Source organism: Entelurus aequoreus, linkage group LG01 (assembly GCF_033978785.1).
Source record: "Entelurus aequoreus isolate RoL-2023_Sb linkage group LG01, RoL_Eaeq_v1.1, whole genome shotgun sequence".
NCBI lineage: Eukaryota > Metazoa > Chordata > Actinopteri > Syngnathiformes > Syngnathidae > Entelurus > Entelurus aequoreus.
In genome coordinates this window covers 80,409,522-80,428,057 of record NC_084731.1, presented here as the reverse complement: position 1 = coordinate 80,428,057, position 18,536 = coordinate 80,409,522, and the positions used below count along the sequence as shown (strand labels likewise).

Here is an 18,536-nt window from a genome sequence, read left to right as displayed (position 1 = left end):
ATTCTGTGAGGCAAGTAAATAGTTTATAAGCGAGCAAGTATACCAAGCAAGAGGTACATGGTAAAGCGGGCTGCGACTCCTCCCCCTCGACCCAATGCAAAACAAACAGAAGTAAAATAAACAATTAGTAACCCCACTTGAAATGCTGCATGATATATGCACCTTGATATAGTTCTGTGGAAATTGTCTTCTGTGCAAATTTAAAGAAAGTGAACAGTGGAAAAGACAAATTAGGTACTTGATACATTGAAGCATTTTTCTTTATGCTTTATTATGTTTATTGTTCAGTCACAGATGAGCTGTGACTTAAAGAATAATTGCTTTGTAGATACACTGAGATTAATTCTAAGTTTGTGTTCTTCATGGTGTTTTTGCAGCTGTACCAATTTTTTTCTCAGAATTTTCAACTAACTTGAAGTGTTTTGTTAAGAGGATTATTTGTGATATGTACATTTTCAGAATGTGCTTGTTCTATTTTGGGTCAAAGTAAAACAGAAACAAATCTAAAGTTGTTGTTGTTATTTTTAAGTTATCATGTCGGGATTTTATCCGTCTGGCCCACGTGGGAATAGATTTTCCTCCACGCAGCCCCTGATCTAAAATGAGTTTGACACCCCTGTATTAAACCATTAATAGTAACATAATCTAGCCGGTGGTGTTCTTGTTATATATTTTTTGTTTACATTTTTTTTAAAACTTTGAGCAGGTTGCAAACAGCCCATTTTAAAGATGCATGAACCTCATCCTCATGGCTGACACAAGCTGCACGAATTCAGTGATATGTCTCAAAAGAGCAACTTCTTTGCTCAGTCATACGCTGTCTCCACATCGTCTGCTTTGTCTTTGTCTCTTACATCAAGTGAGAGAAGCACATTGCCATTCAGCGCATGGTCGGACCAAATGTCAGCCAAATAGCAAGTGCTCGTTGGATAACGGCCCACGAAGACAACAAAACCTCAAAGTGCTTCCATTCATCACGCAAAAGTCGCTCAGTTTATCACCTACAAAATATGTCAGATTGATGTTTTGTCGCGTCCTGGTTGTACCCAGGATTCTCTCATTTGGCAACTTTAACCACAACAGGATGTGATACGCAGGCTCCATCTAGGGGTACGCCAAAAAATCACTTAACTTAATATCGTAATAACGTTTCGAGACAGTGTTACTGTTCAAACTGTGTGCAATGGTACGGTGGCAAAAATATTGGATATACTTGTTAAATAAAACCTCTGCCTTGTTATGAATATTTAGGCCTACTAATGTTGGTCTTTATGGTGTTTTCTGAGGTTGAACCATTGTTGTAGAAAGTTGTATTTTGCTCTGATACTTTGATTGTGGACACTTTTAGTAAATACATAGTAGTGGTGTTATAATCAGGGTTTTTATGCTGCTGATTCTGATACAGAACATCCATGAGTGAGGTTGGCTGATAATTTTGACATACAGTACAGGCTAAATGTTTGGACACACCTTCTACTTATTCAATGGGTTTTCTTTATTTTCATGACTATTACATTGTAGATTGTCACTGAAGGCATCAAAACTATGGATGAACACATGTGGAGTTATGTACTTAACAAAAAAAGGTGAAATAACTGAAAACATGTTTTATATTCTAGTTTCTTCAAAATAGCCACCCTTTGCTCTGATTACTGTTTCGCACACTTTTGGCATTCTCTCGATGAGCTTCAAGAGGTAGTCACCTGAAATGGTTTTCACTTCACAGGTGTGCTTGAAGCTCATCGAGAGAATGCCAAAAGTGTGCAAACAGTAATCAGAGCAAAGGGTGGCTATTTTGAAGAAACTAAAATATAAAACATGTTTTCGTTATTTCACCTTTTTTTGTTAAGTACATAACTCCACATGTGTTCATTCAGAATTTTGATGCCTTCAGTGACAATCTACAATGTAAATAGTCATGAAAATAAAGAAAACGCATTGAATGAAGAGAAGGTGTGTCCAAACTTTTGGCCTGTACTGTATTAACTGTACATTTTTCAATGTAAGAAAGGTAAGTGTTATTAAGTGTAACGATAAACACTATTTAAAGGCCTACTGAAACCCACTACTACTGACCACTCAGTCTGATAGTTTATATATCAATGATGAAATCTTAACATTGCAACACATGCCAATACGGCCGGGTTAACTTATAACTTGCAATTTTAAATTTCCTGCCACACTTCCGGTTGAAAAAGTCTAGATATGATGACGTATGCGCGTGACGGAATCAGTTGATGCGAAGTATTGGTACCCCATTGAATACAATACAAAAAAGCTCTGTTTTCATCTCAAAATTCCACAGTATTCTGGACATCTGTGTTGGTGAATCTTTTGCAATGTGTTTAATGAACAATGGAGACTGCAAAGAAGAAAGTTGTAGGTGGGATCGGTGTATTAGCAGCGGACTACAGCAACACAACCAGGAAGAGATGGATAGCAGACACGTTAGCCGGCGAACTCACCTTAACTTCCTCCGTCTCGCCGACCGCATCTGTGATCGGGTGAAGTCCTTCGTCGCACCGTCGATCGCTGGAACGCAAGTGAGCACGGGTGTTGATGAGCAGATGAGGGCTGGCTGGCGTAGGTGGATAGCTAATGATTTTAGCATAGCTCTGTGAGGTCCGGTTGCTAAGTTAGCTTCAATGGCGTCGTTAGCAACAGCATTGTTAACCTTCACCAGGCTGGAAAGCATTAACCGTTTATTTACATGTCCCTGGTTTAATAGTATTGTTGATCTTCTGTCTATCCTTCCAGTCAGGGATTTATTTATTTTGTTTCTATATGCAGTTAAGCACGATGCTATCATGTTAGCTCCGTAGCTAAAGTGTTTCGTCGATGTATTGTCGTGGAGATAAAAGTCACTGTGAATGTCCATTTCGCGTTCTCGACTCTCATTTTCAAGAGGATATAGTATCCGAGGTGGTTTAAAATACAAATCCGTGATCCACAATAGAAAAAGGAGAGAGTGTGGAATCCAATGAGCCAGCTTATACCTAAGTTACGGTCAGAGCGAAAAAAGATATGTCTTGCACTGCATCTAGTCCTTCACTCTAACGTTCCTCATCCACAAATCTTTCATCCTCGCTCAAATTAATGGGGTAATCGTCGCTTTCTCGGTCCGAATCTCACTCGCTGCTGGTGTAAACAATAGGAAAATATGAGCAGTCCTTCCCCCGGTGTCGTCACGCTACTTCTGGTAGGGGCAAGGCTTTTTTTTTTATCATATACCAAAAGTTGCGATCTTTATCGTCGTTGTTCTCTACTAAATCCTTTCAGCAAAAATATGGCAATATCGCGAAATGATCAAGTATGACACATAGAATGGATCTGCTATCCCCGTTTAAATTTAAAAAAATCATTTCAGTAGGCCTTTAAATTACTTATTTGCTTTTGTAGTCAGTAGCACACTAAACAAAAGTAAAAACTACTATCTACTACTCTTTTAAATAATTTGTTTTTTTCCTCATAGTCCTCCCGCATCCAGGGGATTATTCCCTGAGTTTGTGAACATTAACAAAAAAGACTAAAAAATACATAATTTTGAAAACTCCATCCATCTATCCATTTTGTACCGCTTGTCCTTTTTGGGGTCGCCTATCTCAGCTGCATTCGGGCGGAAGGCGGGGTACACCCTGGACAAGTCGCCACCTCATCAGAGGGCCAACACAGATAGGCAACATTCACGCTCACATTCACACACTAGGGCCAATTTTTAGTGTTGCCAATAAACCTATCCCCAGGTGCATGTCTGTGGAGGTGGGAGGAAGCCGGACTACCCGGAGGGAACCCACGCAGTCACAGGGAGAACATGCAAACTCCACACAGAAAGATCCCGAGCCAGGGATTGAACTCAGGACCTTCGTATTGTGAGGCACATGCGCTAACCCCATGTACCACCGTGCACAAGGGTTAGTTGACAACTGATTCAATAAAAATGACATCACTATAGTATTGATTATGTACTGATACTACCCTGTGTATCGACACTCCCGGTATATGGATCGATCCGCCCTCACCTTCCCTGTGTACAATGATAGCAGCTAGTTTAGCGATTAGCATACCTTCTGTTTGCTGTGACTTGCCGTGTAACATGTTTAGCATTGTCCTCCGGTGATAATAGTATTTATAAGAAATGTTGTTTATTTGCTGCAGTTGATGTGATTATTACCTTAGGGGAGTGCTTCTCAACTATTTTCATTTATGCCTAGGAAGATGAAAACATTTTGCGTCGCCCCCCCAGTGTTTCTTAGCCATTGTTGGGCGCCAGAAAATATTTATTTCTCAGCTGTGGTCTGTATGGGCTGCAGTGGTACTCAGTTGTAATACACTTTTCCACCACTTGCGGCAGTAATGACAATATCAAACAGAATAAATCCTGGAGCTAAAGCAATAGAAGTTTCTTAAGCGCAAAAATTATGACAATTTCTTAATTTAGTTAATTTTGGCATAACATATTTGTATGTAAATACATTTTTTGTCAGTTATTTGAGTCCCTTATGCATTAGATTTGGTTAGCACTTATTGTTTCAATCAGCCTGACCTAAGCCTAAGAATTTTGTGTTAAATAAATAACAATCTTTGTGATGAACACAGTTTCATATATTTTGACAAGGTTTAAAACTAAGTAGGTTAGATATAATTATTGAATGCCATTAAAATCAAGAGTAAGATTACAAACTCAGTGCTAATATTTGAGTGGGCCCCGGGACCCTTCTGTAGTGAAAAAGTTGGGCCTTGAGGCCAAAAAGTTTAGGAACACGTGATGTAAACACAATTGTAAAATCAAATTGAATCCATCCATCCATTTTCTACCGCTTATCACTTTTGGGGTCCCTGGAGCCTATCTCAGCTGCATTCGGGCGGAAGGCGGGGTACACCCTGGACAAGTCGCCACCTCATCACAGGGCAAACACATATAGACAGACAACATTCACACTCACATTCACACACTAGAGCCAATTTAGTGTTTCTAATCAACCTATCCCCAGGTGCATGTCTTTGGAGGTGGGAGAAAGCCGGAGTACCCGGAGGGAACCCACACAGTCACGGGGAGAACATGCAAACTCCACACAGAAAGATCCCGAGCCCGGGATTGAACTCAGGACTACTCAGGACCTTTGTATTGTGAGGCACATGCACTAACCCCATGTCCCACCGTGCTGCCCACAATTGTAAAATCATTATGATTTTATCATTTTACAATTGTAAAATCACATTGAATACTTAACAAAAACCTCTTAAAATGAAGGAGCAAAAATAAGGAATATGTAAGTAATGCTTTATAATGTGTAAGAAAATAGTGCAAAGTGTGAAAATGTAAACACAGAAACCTGAGAAGAACTATTTTCTGCAGGTTTAGTGCCAGGAAGTTACAACTGTGCTCCAAAGGGTGAGCATGGCTAAAGTGGTGTGTTATTCCCGGTCTTGGTAGGGACGAGCTCTTGCATCATTTACAGACCCCATCGGTCTGACTACGGATTGGGTGAAAAAAATCCCCCAAAATTGCCATACTGTTTAGTTTATCCAGAATTTCCTCATTTTTACTTTCTCTCCTCACTCCATGCAAAGAATCAACCACCAGACAACAAGATGGCACAACCAAACGTGATAGTTGATACTGCTACCTGATTGTCTGTTAGCGTCTTAGTTTCCTGTGAGTCAGGACCTTTGTACATGCAACCAACTCTGCTTTGCAACTTCCGCTTTCTTCTGACAAAGAAGAAAAATATCGAATGTTTTATCAAACCCATTTTTGATCGATATCGATTAATGTCTACGGTTATTTATACTGATATTTTTTCATCGCCCAGCCCCTAGTAGGGTAACATCCGGGTTGCTGATATCGGAGACCGGAGCCGTATAGTCAGCGTTGATGGTGTGTTTGCACGCGAGTCTGACAATGTGTAATTAGTGTTGTAACGATACCAATATTTTGGTAACGGTACCAAAATGTATTTAGACTATTTTTTATACTTTTCTAAATAAAGGGGACCATAAAAATGGCATTATTGGCTTTATTTGAACAAAAAATCTTACTGTACATTAAACATGTTTCTTATTGCAATCAAAGAACAAGTTTGTCCTTAAATAAAATAGTGAACATACTAGACAACTTGGATTTTAGTAGTAAATAAACAAGCAAAGCCTCCTAATTAGTCTGCTGACATATGCAGTAACATATTGTGTCATTTCTCGTTCTATTATTTTGTCAACATTAGTAAGGACAAGCGGTAGAAAATTAATTATTAATCTACTTGTTCATTTACTCCTAATATCTGCTTACTTTCTCTTTTAACATGTTCTATCTACACTTCTGTTAATGTAATAATCACTAATTTTTCTGTTTGATACTTTACATTAGTTTTTGGATTATACCACAAATTTAGGTATCGATTCGATACCAAGTAGTTACAGAATCATACATTGGTCATAATGTAAGTTCTCATGTGTCCAGGGACGTATTTACGAAGTTTAGGAATATAATATGACTTAAAGAAAAAAGATATTCATAGTAGTATCGACTCAAAACGCTCTTGTACTTGATATCATTACAGTGGATGTCAGGTGTAGATCCACCCATGGCATTTGTTTACATTGTGACACCGGTGAGCTACGGTGTGTAGTGAAGCATTTTTAGCTATTCCTCGTCCTACAGTGATACTTGTAAAAAACATACTTTATTTGTCGCGAGGATTAGTGATATAGAAGTAGCTAAAACACTGCCTACTGCGGATGGATGTTAGCCGCTAGCTAGCTAGCAATGTCTTAAAGCACCTCTTCCTGTGAGCGTTTTAGTGTTATAACTTCACCTTTATCGTTAGTTTTTAGGCCAAAAGGCTTCCATTCTCCCTTTTCTGTCTACACACTGTGTCTGCTTGTAAGTACTCCGTGATTGTGCGTTGCCAAACATGCTCCTCTGCTCGTAAAACCAGCAATGTCACGATGTGACGATGACGACACGCCGTCATGCCTGTAACAAAAATAAATATGGCGAACCGGTACTTTTCAAACAGAGTATAGTACAATTTTTGATTCATTAGTACTGCTATACTACACTAGTACCGGTATACCGTACAACCCTTTGTGTAATACGTTTGTCTCGGGCCGAGCCGGCAAAAAAGCTCTTTCTTCCCGATCGAGAAGAAGAAGAAGTAATACAGACGGGGCTTATTCCCCTCTGAAATGCAAGATTAGGAGGAGGAGGAGGGTGATGAATTCACCTGGCCTCGGAGGATGTGTTTCTCCCATTAGTAGAGGTGGTTTGATCCATGCCGCTCGGATCATGTTGGTACTTTCTTCTCGCTTAAAAGTTGCCTCTTTAGCTGCAATGAAAGAGAGACATAATAGCGTCTTTCCTGAACGGCTTCGCAAAGTACCTCAAAGGATGCAGAATAGTATTAAGGTGGTAATGAACTGCAGACAGCATGACCACAATGTGATATATATATATATATATATATATTTTGCCTTCCGGCTCGAGTAATAAATGTTTCATGTATGATTCAATCATTTGAAACTAAGGCCTTTGGGTGGCAGATTTGGACAATAGAGATTTGATTGTGAGTCTGAATGGGGGCATATTGCTGGGTAATTGTGTTCCCATGAAGGTTAAAGAGTGTGGCAGAGGCCAGCAGGGCGCCAACGGGAACGCCGGCTGTCTCATGGAGACTACTGCATTTGTGTCGGTGTCCAAAAGGGTGGAAGAAAACCGAACATGTCCGAAAACTGATTCAATAAAAATTACAGCACTCTAGTATTATGCATTGATTAGGGTTGTACGGTATACCGGTATTAGTATAGTACCGCAATACCAATGAATTATATTCGGTACTATACCGCCCCTAAAAAGTACCGGTCCCCCACATGTCGTAGTGTAACGCAGACGAGCAAGTGAACAATCACGGAGTACTTACAGCAGACACAGTTTTAGACAGAAAAGGGAGTACGGACGAATATTGACTAAATAACTAAAGATAAAGGTGAAGCCATAATACCGAATAGATACCATTGGCTGTGTTAAAGCTGGTCCATGGTTACCAGAGTTAAGTCAAGAACTCACACGCTTCGATCGTGGACTATTAAATCGCTGATATTTACTGTAAACACACTACACAAATATGAATGAAGAGCATACTTAGTCAACAGCCATACATGTCACACTAAGGGTGCCCATATGAACAACGCCAACACTGTCATAAACATGTGCCATACAGTGAGACCTCACTAAACAACAAAGACAAACACATTTTGGGAGATTATTTGCACCGCAACACAACATAAATACTACAGAACAAATTCCCAGAATTCCCTGCAGCACCAACTCTTCTGGGACGCTACAATATAAACGCGACTTATACTCCGGAGCGACTCATAGTCCGAAAAATACGGTACATCTCAACATCATATAATCTGGTATTTCACTGTTGACTGTAGTAAACATGTTATTATTAGCATAGTACTGTTAGCATGCTAGCTTTTTTTGAAGCTCATTTTACTACATTTGTAGTTTCTTGACGCTATCTCGCCAGCATGCAAACGCATTTCAGTTCAGCGTCAAGTCTTCAACATTCGCACTAAATTTCTACCATAAATTGCATTTTGTACTTCTCTGAAAATAAATGTATAAATTGTACTGGTTTTAAAGGTGAAAACTACCAAAATTACCCCCTGCATCCTTTCATTTGTCCGTTTGTGGCCCTCAGTGGACACAGTTTGGACACCACTGCTCTAAAGCCACCATGTGACTAAATATTACCCATAACACAGGTATACGCCTCAGTGTCAATTTTTGGTTAATCCTGCGAGCATGCTAGCTTTTTCCTTTTTTTAGCTAATTTTGTAGGTATACACCTTAGTCATACATTGAGGTCCGTAACGTTAGCATGCACCAAGTACCAGAGTATAATAATTTGGTACTTGTTACAGTTAGCATTTTAGCACGCTGACATTAGCATGCTAGATTTTTTTTAGCTATTTAAGCAGGTATACATCTCAACATCATATAATCTGGTATTTCACTGTTGACTGTAGTAAACATGTTGTTATTATTAGCATAGTACTGTTAGCACGCTAGCTTTCTTTGAAGCTCATTTTACTAAATTTTTAGTAACTTGACGCTATCTCGCCAGCATGCTAACGTTAGCATTACAGTTCAGTGTCAAGTCTTCAACATTCACACTAAATTTCTACCATAAATTGCATTTTCTAGTGAAAATAAATGTATAAATTGTTCTAGTTTTAAAGGTGAAAACTACCAAAATGACCCCTGCATCCTTTGATTTGTCCGTTTGTGGCCCTCAGTGGACACAGTTTGGACACCCCTGTTCTAAAGCCACCATGTGAATATGTTTTATCCATAACACAGGTATACACCTCAGTGTCAATTTTTGTGTTACTTGACGAATGACACCTGCTAGCATGCTAGCTTTTTTTTTTTTTAGCTAATTTTTTAGGTATACGCCTCATACATTGGTACTTGGTGCATGCTAAAGTTACCAGGCTAGCATTTAAAGAAATTTTTCATGTACGGACCTCAGAGTATAATAATTTGGTACTCGTTACAGTTAGCATTTTAGCATGCTGACATTAGCATGCTATATTTTTTTAGTCACAGGTATACATCTCAACATCATATAATCTGGTATTTCACTGTTAACTGTAGTAAGCATGCTATTGTTCGCATAGTACTGTTAGCATGCTAGCTTTTTTAAAGCTAATTTTGCTCATATTTTTGGTTACTTGACGTTATCTAGCCAGCATTTTACTATGAATTGATTAACGTGGACCCCATCTTAAACAAGTTGAAAAACTTATTCGGGTGTTACCATTTAGTGGTCAATTGTACGGAATATGTACTGTACTGTGCAATCTACTAATACACATCTCAATCAATCAAAGCATGCTAACATTAGCATTTCAGTTGGGTTTTGGCTCTTCAACAATCACACTAAATTTCTACCGTAAATCAGTCTGTGGCCCTCAGTGGAAAAAGTTTGGGCACCCACCCCAGCTCTAAAGCCACGAACCATGAACCAAAACATCTATTTTTACCAGCAGACTTGTACATATTACTATCTTTGGGTGAAATGTGTCTGGAAAAAAGACATTTGTGGGCGTGAGTCAAAAGGTAAAGTGGACATCCAGCAAAGTTATTTTCGCAAGAGGATTGTTGTCCCTAATTGGACAGCTGGTGGAGCGTGACACGTTACTGGAATGCAACCAACGCATCCCAGCAGGCTTCCACCAACCCAACTGTGTGCATCAGTGGCCCAGCACAGCAGGTCCTCTGGGACACCACGCACTGATCCGCACACATCCACGCCACCGTCTTGGTGTCCCTGGATTTGGTTGGGAAGCAAAATAACATGGACTAGATTTGTTCAGTTTTGCACATTATTGTCATATTACTAAACTCAAGAAATGATTGAAGCACGACGAAGAGCTGAAATGAATATAACACGGGTCGTGGATTAATTAAAAAGTTGTCGCATCATTAGGTTACATGCAAGCTGTTTGCTTTTCTTAATTGATTCCACTGCAGTGTCAAAGCATCCTTGTTGCTTTCACCACCAAATACCAAACAGATCAAGGGGATGGGTCAAATGCAGAGGACAAATTTCACCACACCTAGTGTGTGTGTGACAATCATTGGTACTTTAACTTTAACTTACTTAATGTTTGATTCAACGCGAAAGATATCCCTGGATTGATACAAATGAAGAGGGTCAAGTACTCGGCAACGACATGCCCCTTTCTTCAAAAAAATACAACATTCTAGGTCAGACCTGGGCATTCTGCGGCCCGCGGGCCGCATCCGGCCCTTTGTGCGTCCCTGTCCGGCCCGCGTGAGGCCAATTATAAATAACAAAATACATTTTTAAAAGTGTCTATGTCGAGTGTGCAATACAACGGTGCTGCTTTTGTTTTGAAAATCGTTATTTGTATTACTTCCGTGTGGACGTATGCGTGTGCGTGATTGTGAGTGAATGTGAACAGCTGCAATCATTAATTACAAAATAAAGTTGAAAAAACATCTATGTCGTGCGCGCAATACAAGTGTGCTGCTTTTATTTTGAAAAGTATCATTTATGAGCGTGTGTCCGTGTGTAACCTCCGAGTGAAGGTGCACATGCAGCGACAAGTGATGCGCAGTTTACACCCGAGACGCTAAAAAGAGAAAAGTTGATGAAGAATGGCGTGTTTTCAACAAGACATGGACTGCAAAGCAACGTTCCCTCTAAGGTGCGTGCCTGCGCAATTGCGCACTGCTCAAGCGTCTGCTGCGCGCATCAAATATATGCCGCGCACCAAATCAAATCCCATCTGACTTCTAAACAAAATAAACATATTTATTCTATGTAATTTTGCAATACAACTTTGAGTGACAGTGACAACAAGCGGCCCTAACGGTGTTCGTCAACACCATTCAATTGAACACCGTTCAATTATTGTAACGTCTATCGAGATGCTTCGAGGACAGGAATTATATCGATCACTTTATTGAGCAAAACTGTTTATATTCGGACATAACCACACCAAAAACATGAGTAAAACACTTCTATCTCGAAAAACTAGTCATTTTCTGCCGTACAAACCAGGCCAAAACCAACTTGTCATCTGTCACCAACACGCATAGCACTAAACCACTGGTGCGTTTATGGCCACACAAAAAGTCGGACAACTCAAACACCACACAAAGTTACACTATGACTCCTCAGTCATACGTGTGCTTATTTTACTGTCATTTATTATTAATGTTAATGTATTTATATTAGTCATGGAATGCTGTTACACACACTTTGTTGAAGTATTACTATTATTATTAATTATTATTAATATTATTATTATTATTATTATTTATCTTACGGTATATATCAAAAATAATATTGAGCAAAATTTAATTGAAATATTGTCGATGTGGCCCTCCAGCAGTGCTCGGGTTGCTCATGCGGCCCACGGTAAAAATTAATTGCCCACCCCTGTTCTAGGTGTATGTAAAATTATTACTGGATTGTACAAACATAGTGTTACCTCGGTTTTTGTTAGTGCAGTAATCCGTTTGAAATGGTACGACAAACACCGAATCCTATGAAACCTGAAGCACCTTTTCCATGAAGAATCATGTAAATACAGCAATTTCCGGACTACAGAGCGCACCGGTATTTAAGCTGCAGCCATCACATTTTAGAAGAAACATTTTTACATATATTAGCCGCACATACACTATATTGCCAAAAGTATTTGGCCACCCATCCAAATGATGACAATCAGGTGTCCTTATCACTTGGTGTATAAAATCAAGCACTTAGGCATGGAGACTGTTTCTACAAACCCTGTTTCCATATGAGTTGGGAAATTGTGTTAGATGTAAATATAAACGGAATACAATGATTTGCAAATCATTTTCAACCCATATTCAGTTGAATATGCTACAAAGACAACATATTTGATGTTCAAACTGATAAACTTTTTTACTGTGCAATCTACTAATAAAAGTCTCAATCAATCAAAACAACAAACTTGCTTAGTAAAGATGGAAGTGCGTTACAGCAGGAAGTACGCAGTTATTAATAGGAAATTAACAAGTAGATTAATAAAATGTAGGACAACATAATGGTGCTGTTACAGCGTACTCATAATAGGACGACTGCTCAATCCATAAATCGGTAGTGTCGATACCAAGGGTAGTATCAGAACATGATCGATGCTAGAGGGACTCCAGAGAGTTCTCCTCTTACAAAAACATGTTTTGTCATCTTTGTTCATGTTTACAAATAAGGGAACAATTCCCTGGACACAGGAGGACTTTGAGTGGGGGAAAAACAAAGGATTTAAATGCAATAGTTGTTGCTTTTGTTGTTGTGTACTATTGACTTAGTTTTTCTCCAAAGAATGAAATATAGAAGAGAATAAGGAACTAGTTTAAATACGGTGTTGATAATGATAATGGAAGCCAGCATAAATAAATCACACCGAGTTTGTATTAGGGCTGTCATATGATTATTTATTTAAGTCAGATTAAGTACATTTTGTAATTTGGATTTATCATAATTAAATCACATGCTCGCATAATTAAAATTTGCTCGAGAATATATTTGTACACAGATGCAGTTTTACTGTCAGAATGTCATCCAGGAAGGTTTTCAACTATTTTACTTGAATGCGTGTCGTTTAGTTGCACCTAACTTTGTAACAGTTTTACCTAAAGTAGCCCTGTTGGTAGAGCAGCTGGCCAGCAACTTGAGGGTTGCAGGTTCGATCCCCGCTTTTGCCATTCTAGTCACTGCCGTTGTGTCCTTGGGCAAGACACATAAAGTGCCATCCACACTGGTTTAAATGTAACTCAGATAATGGCTTTCACTGTGTAAAGTGCTTTGAGTCACTAGAGAAAAGTGCTATATAAATATAATTCAAGTTCTTTGAAATGTGTCAAACTCCAGTCTCCTCACTCATATTTGTGCTGACGTAAGCATTGATCTGATCAAACTACTTCCAGAACGTAAATGACCGCCATCACCACAACACCAGGGGGAGCTCCACAAACCACGTCAAACCCAGATTCCGATCTAACAAAGGTCTTAACTCATTCTCCTTCTATGCCACATCCATATGGAATGCACTCCCAACAGGTGTAAAAGAAAGTGCATCTCTATCCTCCTTCAAAACCTCACTAAATGAACACCTCCAGGCAGCTACAACCCTAGCCTAACCCCCTCCCCCCACCACATCCCACCTCCCCGGATTGTAAATAATCAAATGTATATACTTGTTCTTATGCTTTCTGAGCTCACTATGGTCACCGTTCGCTGTACATATCCTACCAAGTGAGACCTACACTGTTACAATGTCCATTTCTCAGATGATATAATTGTTGATGACTGAAGTATGCTGATAGCAACCCAACCTACCCCCCCCCCCCCCGGATTGTAAATGTAAATAATTCAATGTATATACTCTGATGTTTAACTTGTGTGATGACTGTATTATGATGATAGTATATATTTGTACCAGGAATTGATTAACAAGTTGAAAAACTTATTCGGGTGTTACCATTTAGTGGTCAATTGTACGGAATATGTACAATCTACTAATAAAAGTTTCAATCAATCAATCAATCACATGGCCGTTAAAGTAAAACAGCTTTTACGGTCAAAATAAATTGCATGATGTGTGTTCATGATTAATGCGATCATTTTTTGTGATTAATCACATGAGTTAACTATGACAGTCCTAGTTTATAGCTGTGGTCGGTATTGACCATGGATTGATCATGGATTGATCAATATCGGAATCGCCATTATTTAACCTTGATCGTAACATCCCTATAGTCTTCTACCTTTTGAAGTTTTCCAGACACAATCCACATTTTTTAACATTTTTAAACATTCGATGGTTCCAATCTTTTACAATGCAGGTGCAAGTGCGCACATGATGTACACAAGAATGGCTGGTAGCAATGTCACATGTTGTATATTTACTACATGCACTTCACAGTTTTTGGATTCAACTCTTTGCCCTTGTTACCTCTTTCAGTGAAGCCGACAGTGGTGGATGTGGGCATCTATGTCAACAGCATTGGGCCAGTGTCATCCATGGATATGGTGAGTTCAAGCGTCTAGTTTCTGTTCCTCTCACTGCCATTTGAGTCTGTTCACAAAACGGTGCTATTTACCGTAAATTCCGAACTATAAGCCACTATTTTTCTTACACTTTGAACCCTGCGGCTTATTAGACGGTGCAGCTCATTTATGGATGTTTCTATAACAGCCATAATGAAAATAGTTTTAAAAAAACAAGCAAGTACACCTCGGAAGTGTTTTATTGTTTGTGCTATGGCGCCATCTTTTGGACGAGTTCGCTTACTGTAGGTCTCCCATTTACGGGTAGTAAATTCCAACCGGAGTGCCGTTCAGTCTTCTAGTTGTCCATAGCTTTTTGACTCGTATGGATTCTTCATTCATCACTCCAAGCAGCGTTTAAGTTTTACAATACAACTAAAACCGTTTATACTTACTAAACTGTCCCATGTTTGATGCGTTTAGGAGTGTTTTCGTGCATATTTGTACGTGCTATCGTAACGTTATAAAGTTAGTGTTATTAGCATTAGCTAATATGATGGCTCGAGTCTCTTTCACTGTAGAGTTATTGAGTCTGTTTAGCTGATTGGAGAGCTAGCTTCCGCAACTAATGGGTCCATGACGATGACTTCTGTTTTGTTTGAAACATTTACAGAATATTTCTGTGTAAATAACTCAATTCACAACATACAGTATAAATCTGTGGCTTATAGTTTAATAGGGCTGGGCGATATGGCCTTTTTTTAATATCTCAATATTTTTAGGCCATATCGCGATACACGATATATATCTCTATATTTTGCCTTAGCCTTGAATGAACACTTGATGCATATAATCACAGCAGTATGATGATTCTATGTGTCTACATTAAAACATTCTTTGTTCATACTGCATTAATATATGCTCATTTTAAACTTTCATGCAGAGAGGGAAATCACAACTAAGTCAATTGACCAACACTGTATTTATTAAACAGTTATTAAGCAGCGACACAAACATTCATGTCATTTCCAAAACAGAAAGTGCAAAATTGTCAGTCATTTTAAAACAAGCTATTAGGGCACTTTTGTGCATGATGTCACTAAGATGACCAACGTTCCCTCTAAGGTGCGCACCTGCGCAATTGCGCACTGCTCACACGTCCTCTGCGCACAGCAAATCTATGCCGCGCAAAAAGCCAAATCCCACTCTAAACAAAATAAACAAATAGTTTGTTTTGTATGATTTTGCAATGCAACTGTGAGTAACAGGTGACGAAAGGCGGCCACAACAGATAAAAGAATGTTTGTCAACACTTAAATTATTGTAACATCTGTGGAGAGTGGAGACACTTAAAGGAGGACAGGAATTCCATCGGTCCCTTTATTTAGCGAAATTGTTTGTCGGCCATAACCACACCAAAACAATGTGTAAAATACTTTTATCTAGCCAAACTGGTCGTTGTTTACTGTACAAACCAAGCCAAAAGCAACTCTTTGTCATCTGTTATATCAACAGCAGCCGATTGTTCTCTCTCTCACCTGCACCAACACATACACTATGACAATTAGCCACTGGTGCGTTTATGGCCACACAGAAAGTTGGACAATTCCAACACTACACGTAAAGTGTAAATTTCAGGTCGTTTTACTATGACTCCTCAATCAGTGTGTTTATTCTACTGTCATTTGTTAAGAATGTTATTTTTTGGATATCAATCATGATATGATGTTACAGGACTACATAATTGCTAATAAACATATTTATTTTACGGACAGAAAGTTAATAAACACTTCGTCTCATGCAACATGTGAATGTTTTAAGGGTTACTAAATTTGATCTCTAAAAGGGGTACACAATCTTTCCAAAGCAGGACCCCCACCCAGGCATAAAATACTATAGTGCATAGCTGATTAAAAAAAAACTAAATCTAAATGGGTCAAATCACATATATTAGAAAAGAATCTCTTGAAATTGACTAGTCACTTGATTATAATAATAAGACATTTAAATTGTTATGTCAGGTTTGAGACAAATGTGCTGCTGGTATGACCACAGTGTGCACGTCTGTATTCCACTGAATGCTCAGGGTGTTTGTGCGTTTGCTCACACACATGAAAGATTAGAGGGAACATTGAAGATGACATATAACAACACTAAATTAAAGTGCACTTTTTGTACAGAACGCCACTACAATAGTTTAAAACAAATAAAGTGCACTTTTGTGCATGATGTCACACAAGATATTTCAATAACTGTCAAATAAAAATGAGCTGCATAATAGGAAATCAAATAGTGTATGTCCTTCGCTATGTGGTAGGTTCCTGCGGACGTTATCTCCTTTTGTTGTTGACTTTTTTTTTCATACGGTGTTGATCTGGAAATGTTTGCCTCGGCATTTTGATGGTGTGGGCGTGTGGCACCAAACGAAGATGTTGACATGTGGAGTAAGCACTCTTCATTCTCTAGCAGGTGACTTTTCAAATGATGCTACATATTAGTAGTAATGCTACTTTTTGTAGCAATGTTTTTTCCCCACACTTGACAAATTACGGTTGTCTGTTCGACATATTCCCACTTGAAGTCAAACCACCGCCAGACGATGGACCCCCTGCTGTTTTTCTTGGGAATTAATTATTCCTTCATTTGTTACCAGATTCGCACCTTCTTTCTCTCGTATTACCGCTCGCACCACTCCGCTAGCATCACAGCTAACGTTACCCACGCTGCTACCTCTCTGTTCGGCGAGGGCGTATACGTATGTGACGTATGTAAGAAGGTGCGCTTGCTGTCTGTGAGAAGGACAGACAAAAAAGAGTGGGATAAGAGCCTGTAGTGTAATGCCCGCAGCTAAAAGCAACTGCGTGAGAATGTATACTCGAATATCTCGATATAGTCATTTTCTATATCACACAGAGACAAACCCGCAATATATCGAGTATATCGATATATCGCCCAGCCCTATAGTCCAGTACGGCTAATGAATGGAAAATGTTTTTCTTATAAAATTTTGTGAGTGCGGCTTATATCCTGATGCGCTCTATAAACCGGAAAATACGGAACTAGGGGTGCACAAAAAATTGATTAACATCCGAATCGCGATTCTTATTCATTCTTATTCATCCCGATTCTAAATCGATTAAAAAATACATACATGTTTTTAACAAATATACATTTTTAAAGACTTCTTTAGGTCATGTCCATGAAACCAGAAGGAGCTTTTCTAACCTGTAATCTGTTTTGAAAAAGTTTCATATAATTATTATACCAAATAAATCTTTGATGTTTGATTTGCGATTTGTAAAACGAAACAATTTGATTCTATGGTTAACATTTGTTAAAGAGCACATTCTTTTTTGCGCCACAGAAAAACACAAACATACCTTTCTGTGCATACAGAATAAATACATACGGAATAAATAGTTAAGACTTTGGCACCAAGCGCTCAGACTCGATCTGTCCAAGCTAAGTCTATGAGCATCACCTGATGAAAACTACTCGGATTAGAGGCCAAACGTCTACGAAGACAACTAATCAGTTGAAAGCAATGAGAACAACAATAACCTGATGAATGAGAACACCTCTTGGAACATCCATCCATCCATCCATTTTCTACTGCTTGTCCCTTTCGGGTTCGCGGGGGGTGCTGGAGCCTATCTCAGCTGCATTCGGGCGGAAGGCGGGGTACACCCTGGACAAGTCGCCACCTCATCGCCCCAGAGGTAACCCACGCAGTCACGGGGAGAACATGCAAACTCCACACAGAAAGATCCCGAGCCCGGGATTGAACTCAGGACCTCCGTATTGTGAGGCACATGCACTAATCCCTGTTCCACCTGTAGGAACATTAATCTTTAAATATAAACAAAGTACTTTCTATAAAAGTGACATGCTTCCAGTATTTTCTCATTTTTAAAACACAACATATATTACACGATATGTTAAATAAAGTAAAAAGGCAAACACATATTAAATATT

The 18,536-nt window shown here is 39.0% G+C and overlaps 1 protein-coding gene across 4 annotated transcripts in view; it reads left to right on the top strand.

The window, feature by feature from the left end:
- The window catches only part of LOC133657807 (gamma-aminobutyric acid receptor subunit gamma-3-like), a 244,370-nt gene that overhangs the window by 74,389 nt on the left and 151,445 nt on the right, over positions 1–18,536 (top strand). For all 4 annotated transcript variants that reach the window (XM_062059572.1, XM_062059577.1, XM_062059587.1 and 1 more), the window contains exon 3: positions 14,536–14,603. In XM_062059572.1, the coding sequence (XP_061915556.1) occupies positions 14,536–14,603 (68 nt within the window). The remainder of the gene's footprint in view (positions 1–14,535; positions 14,604–18,536) is intronic.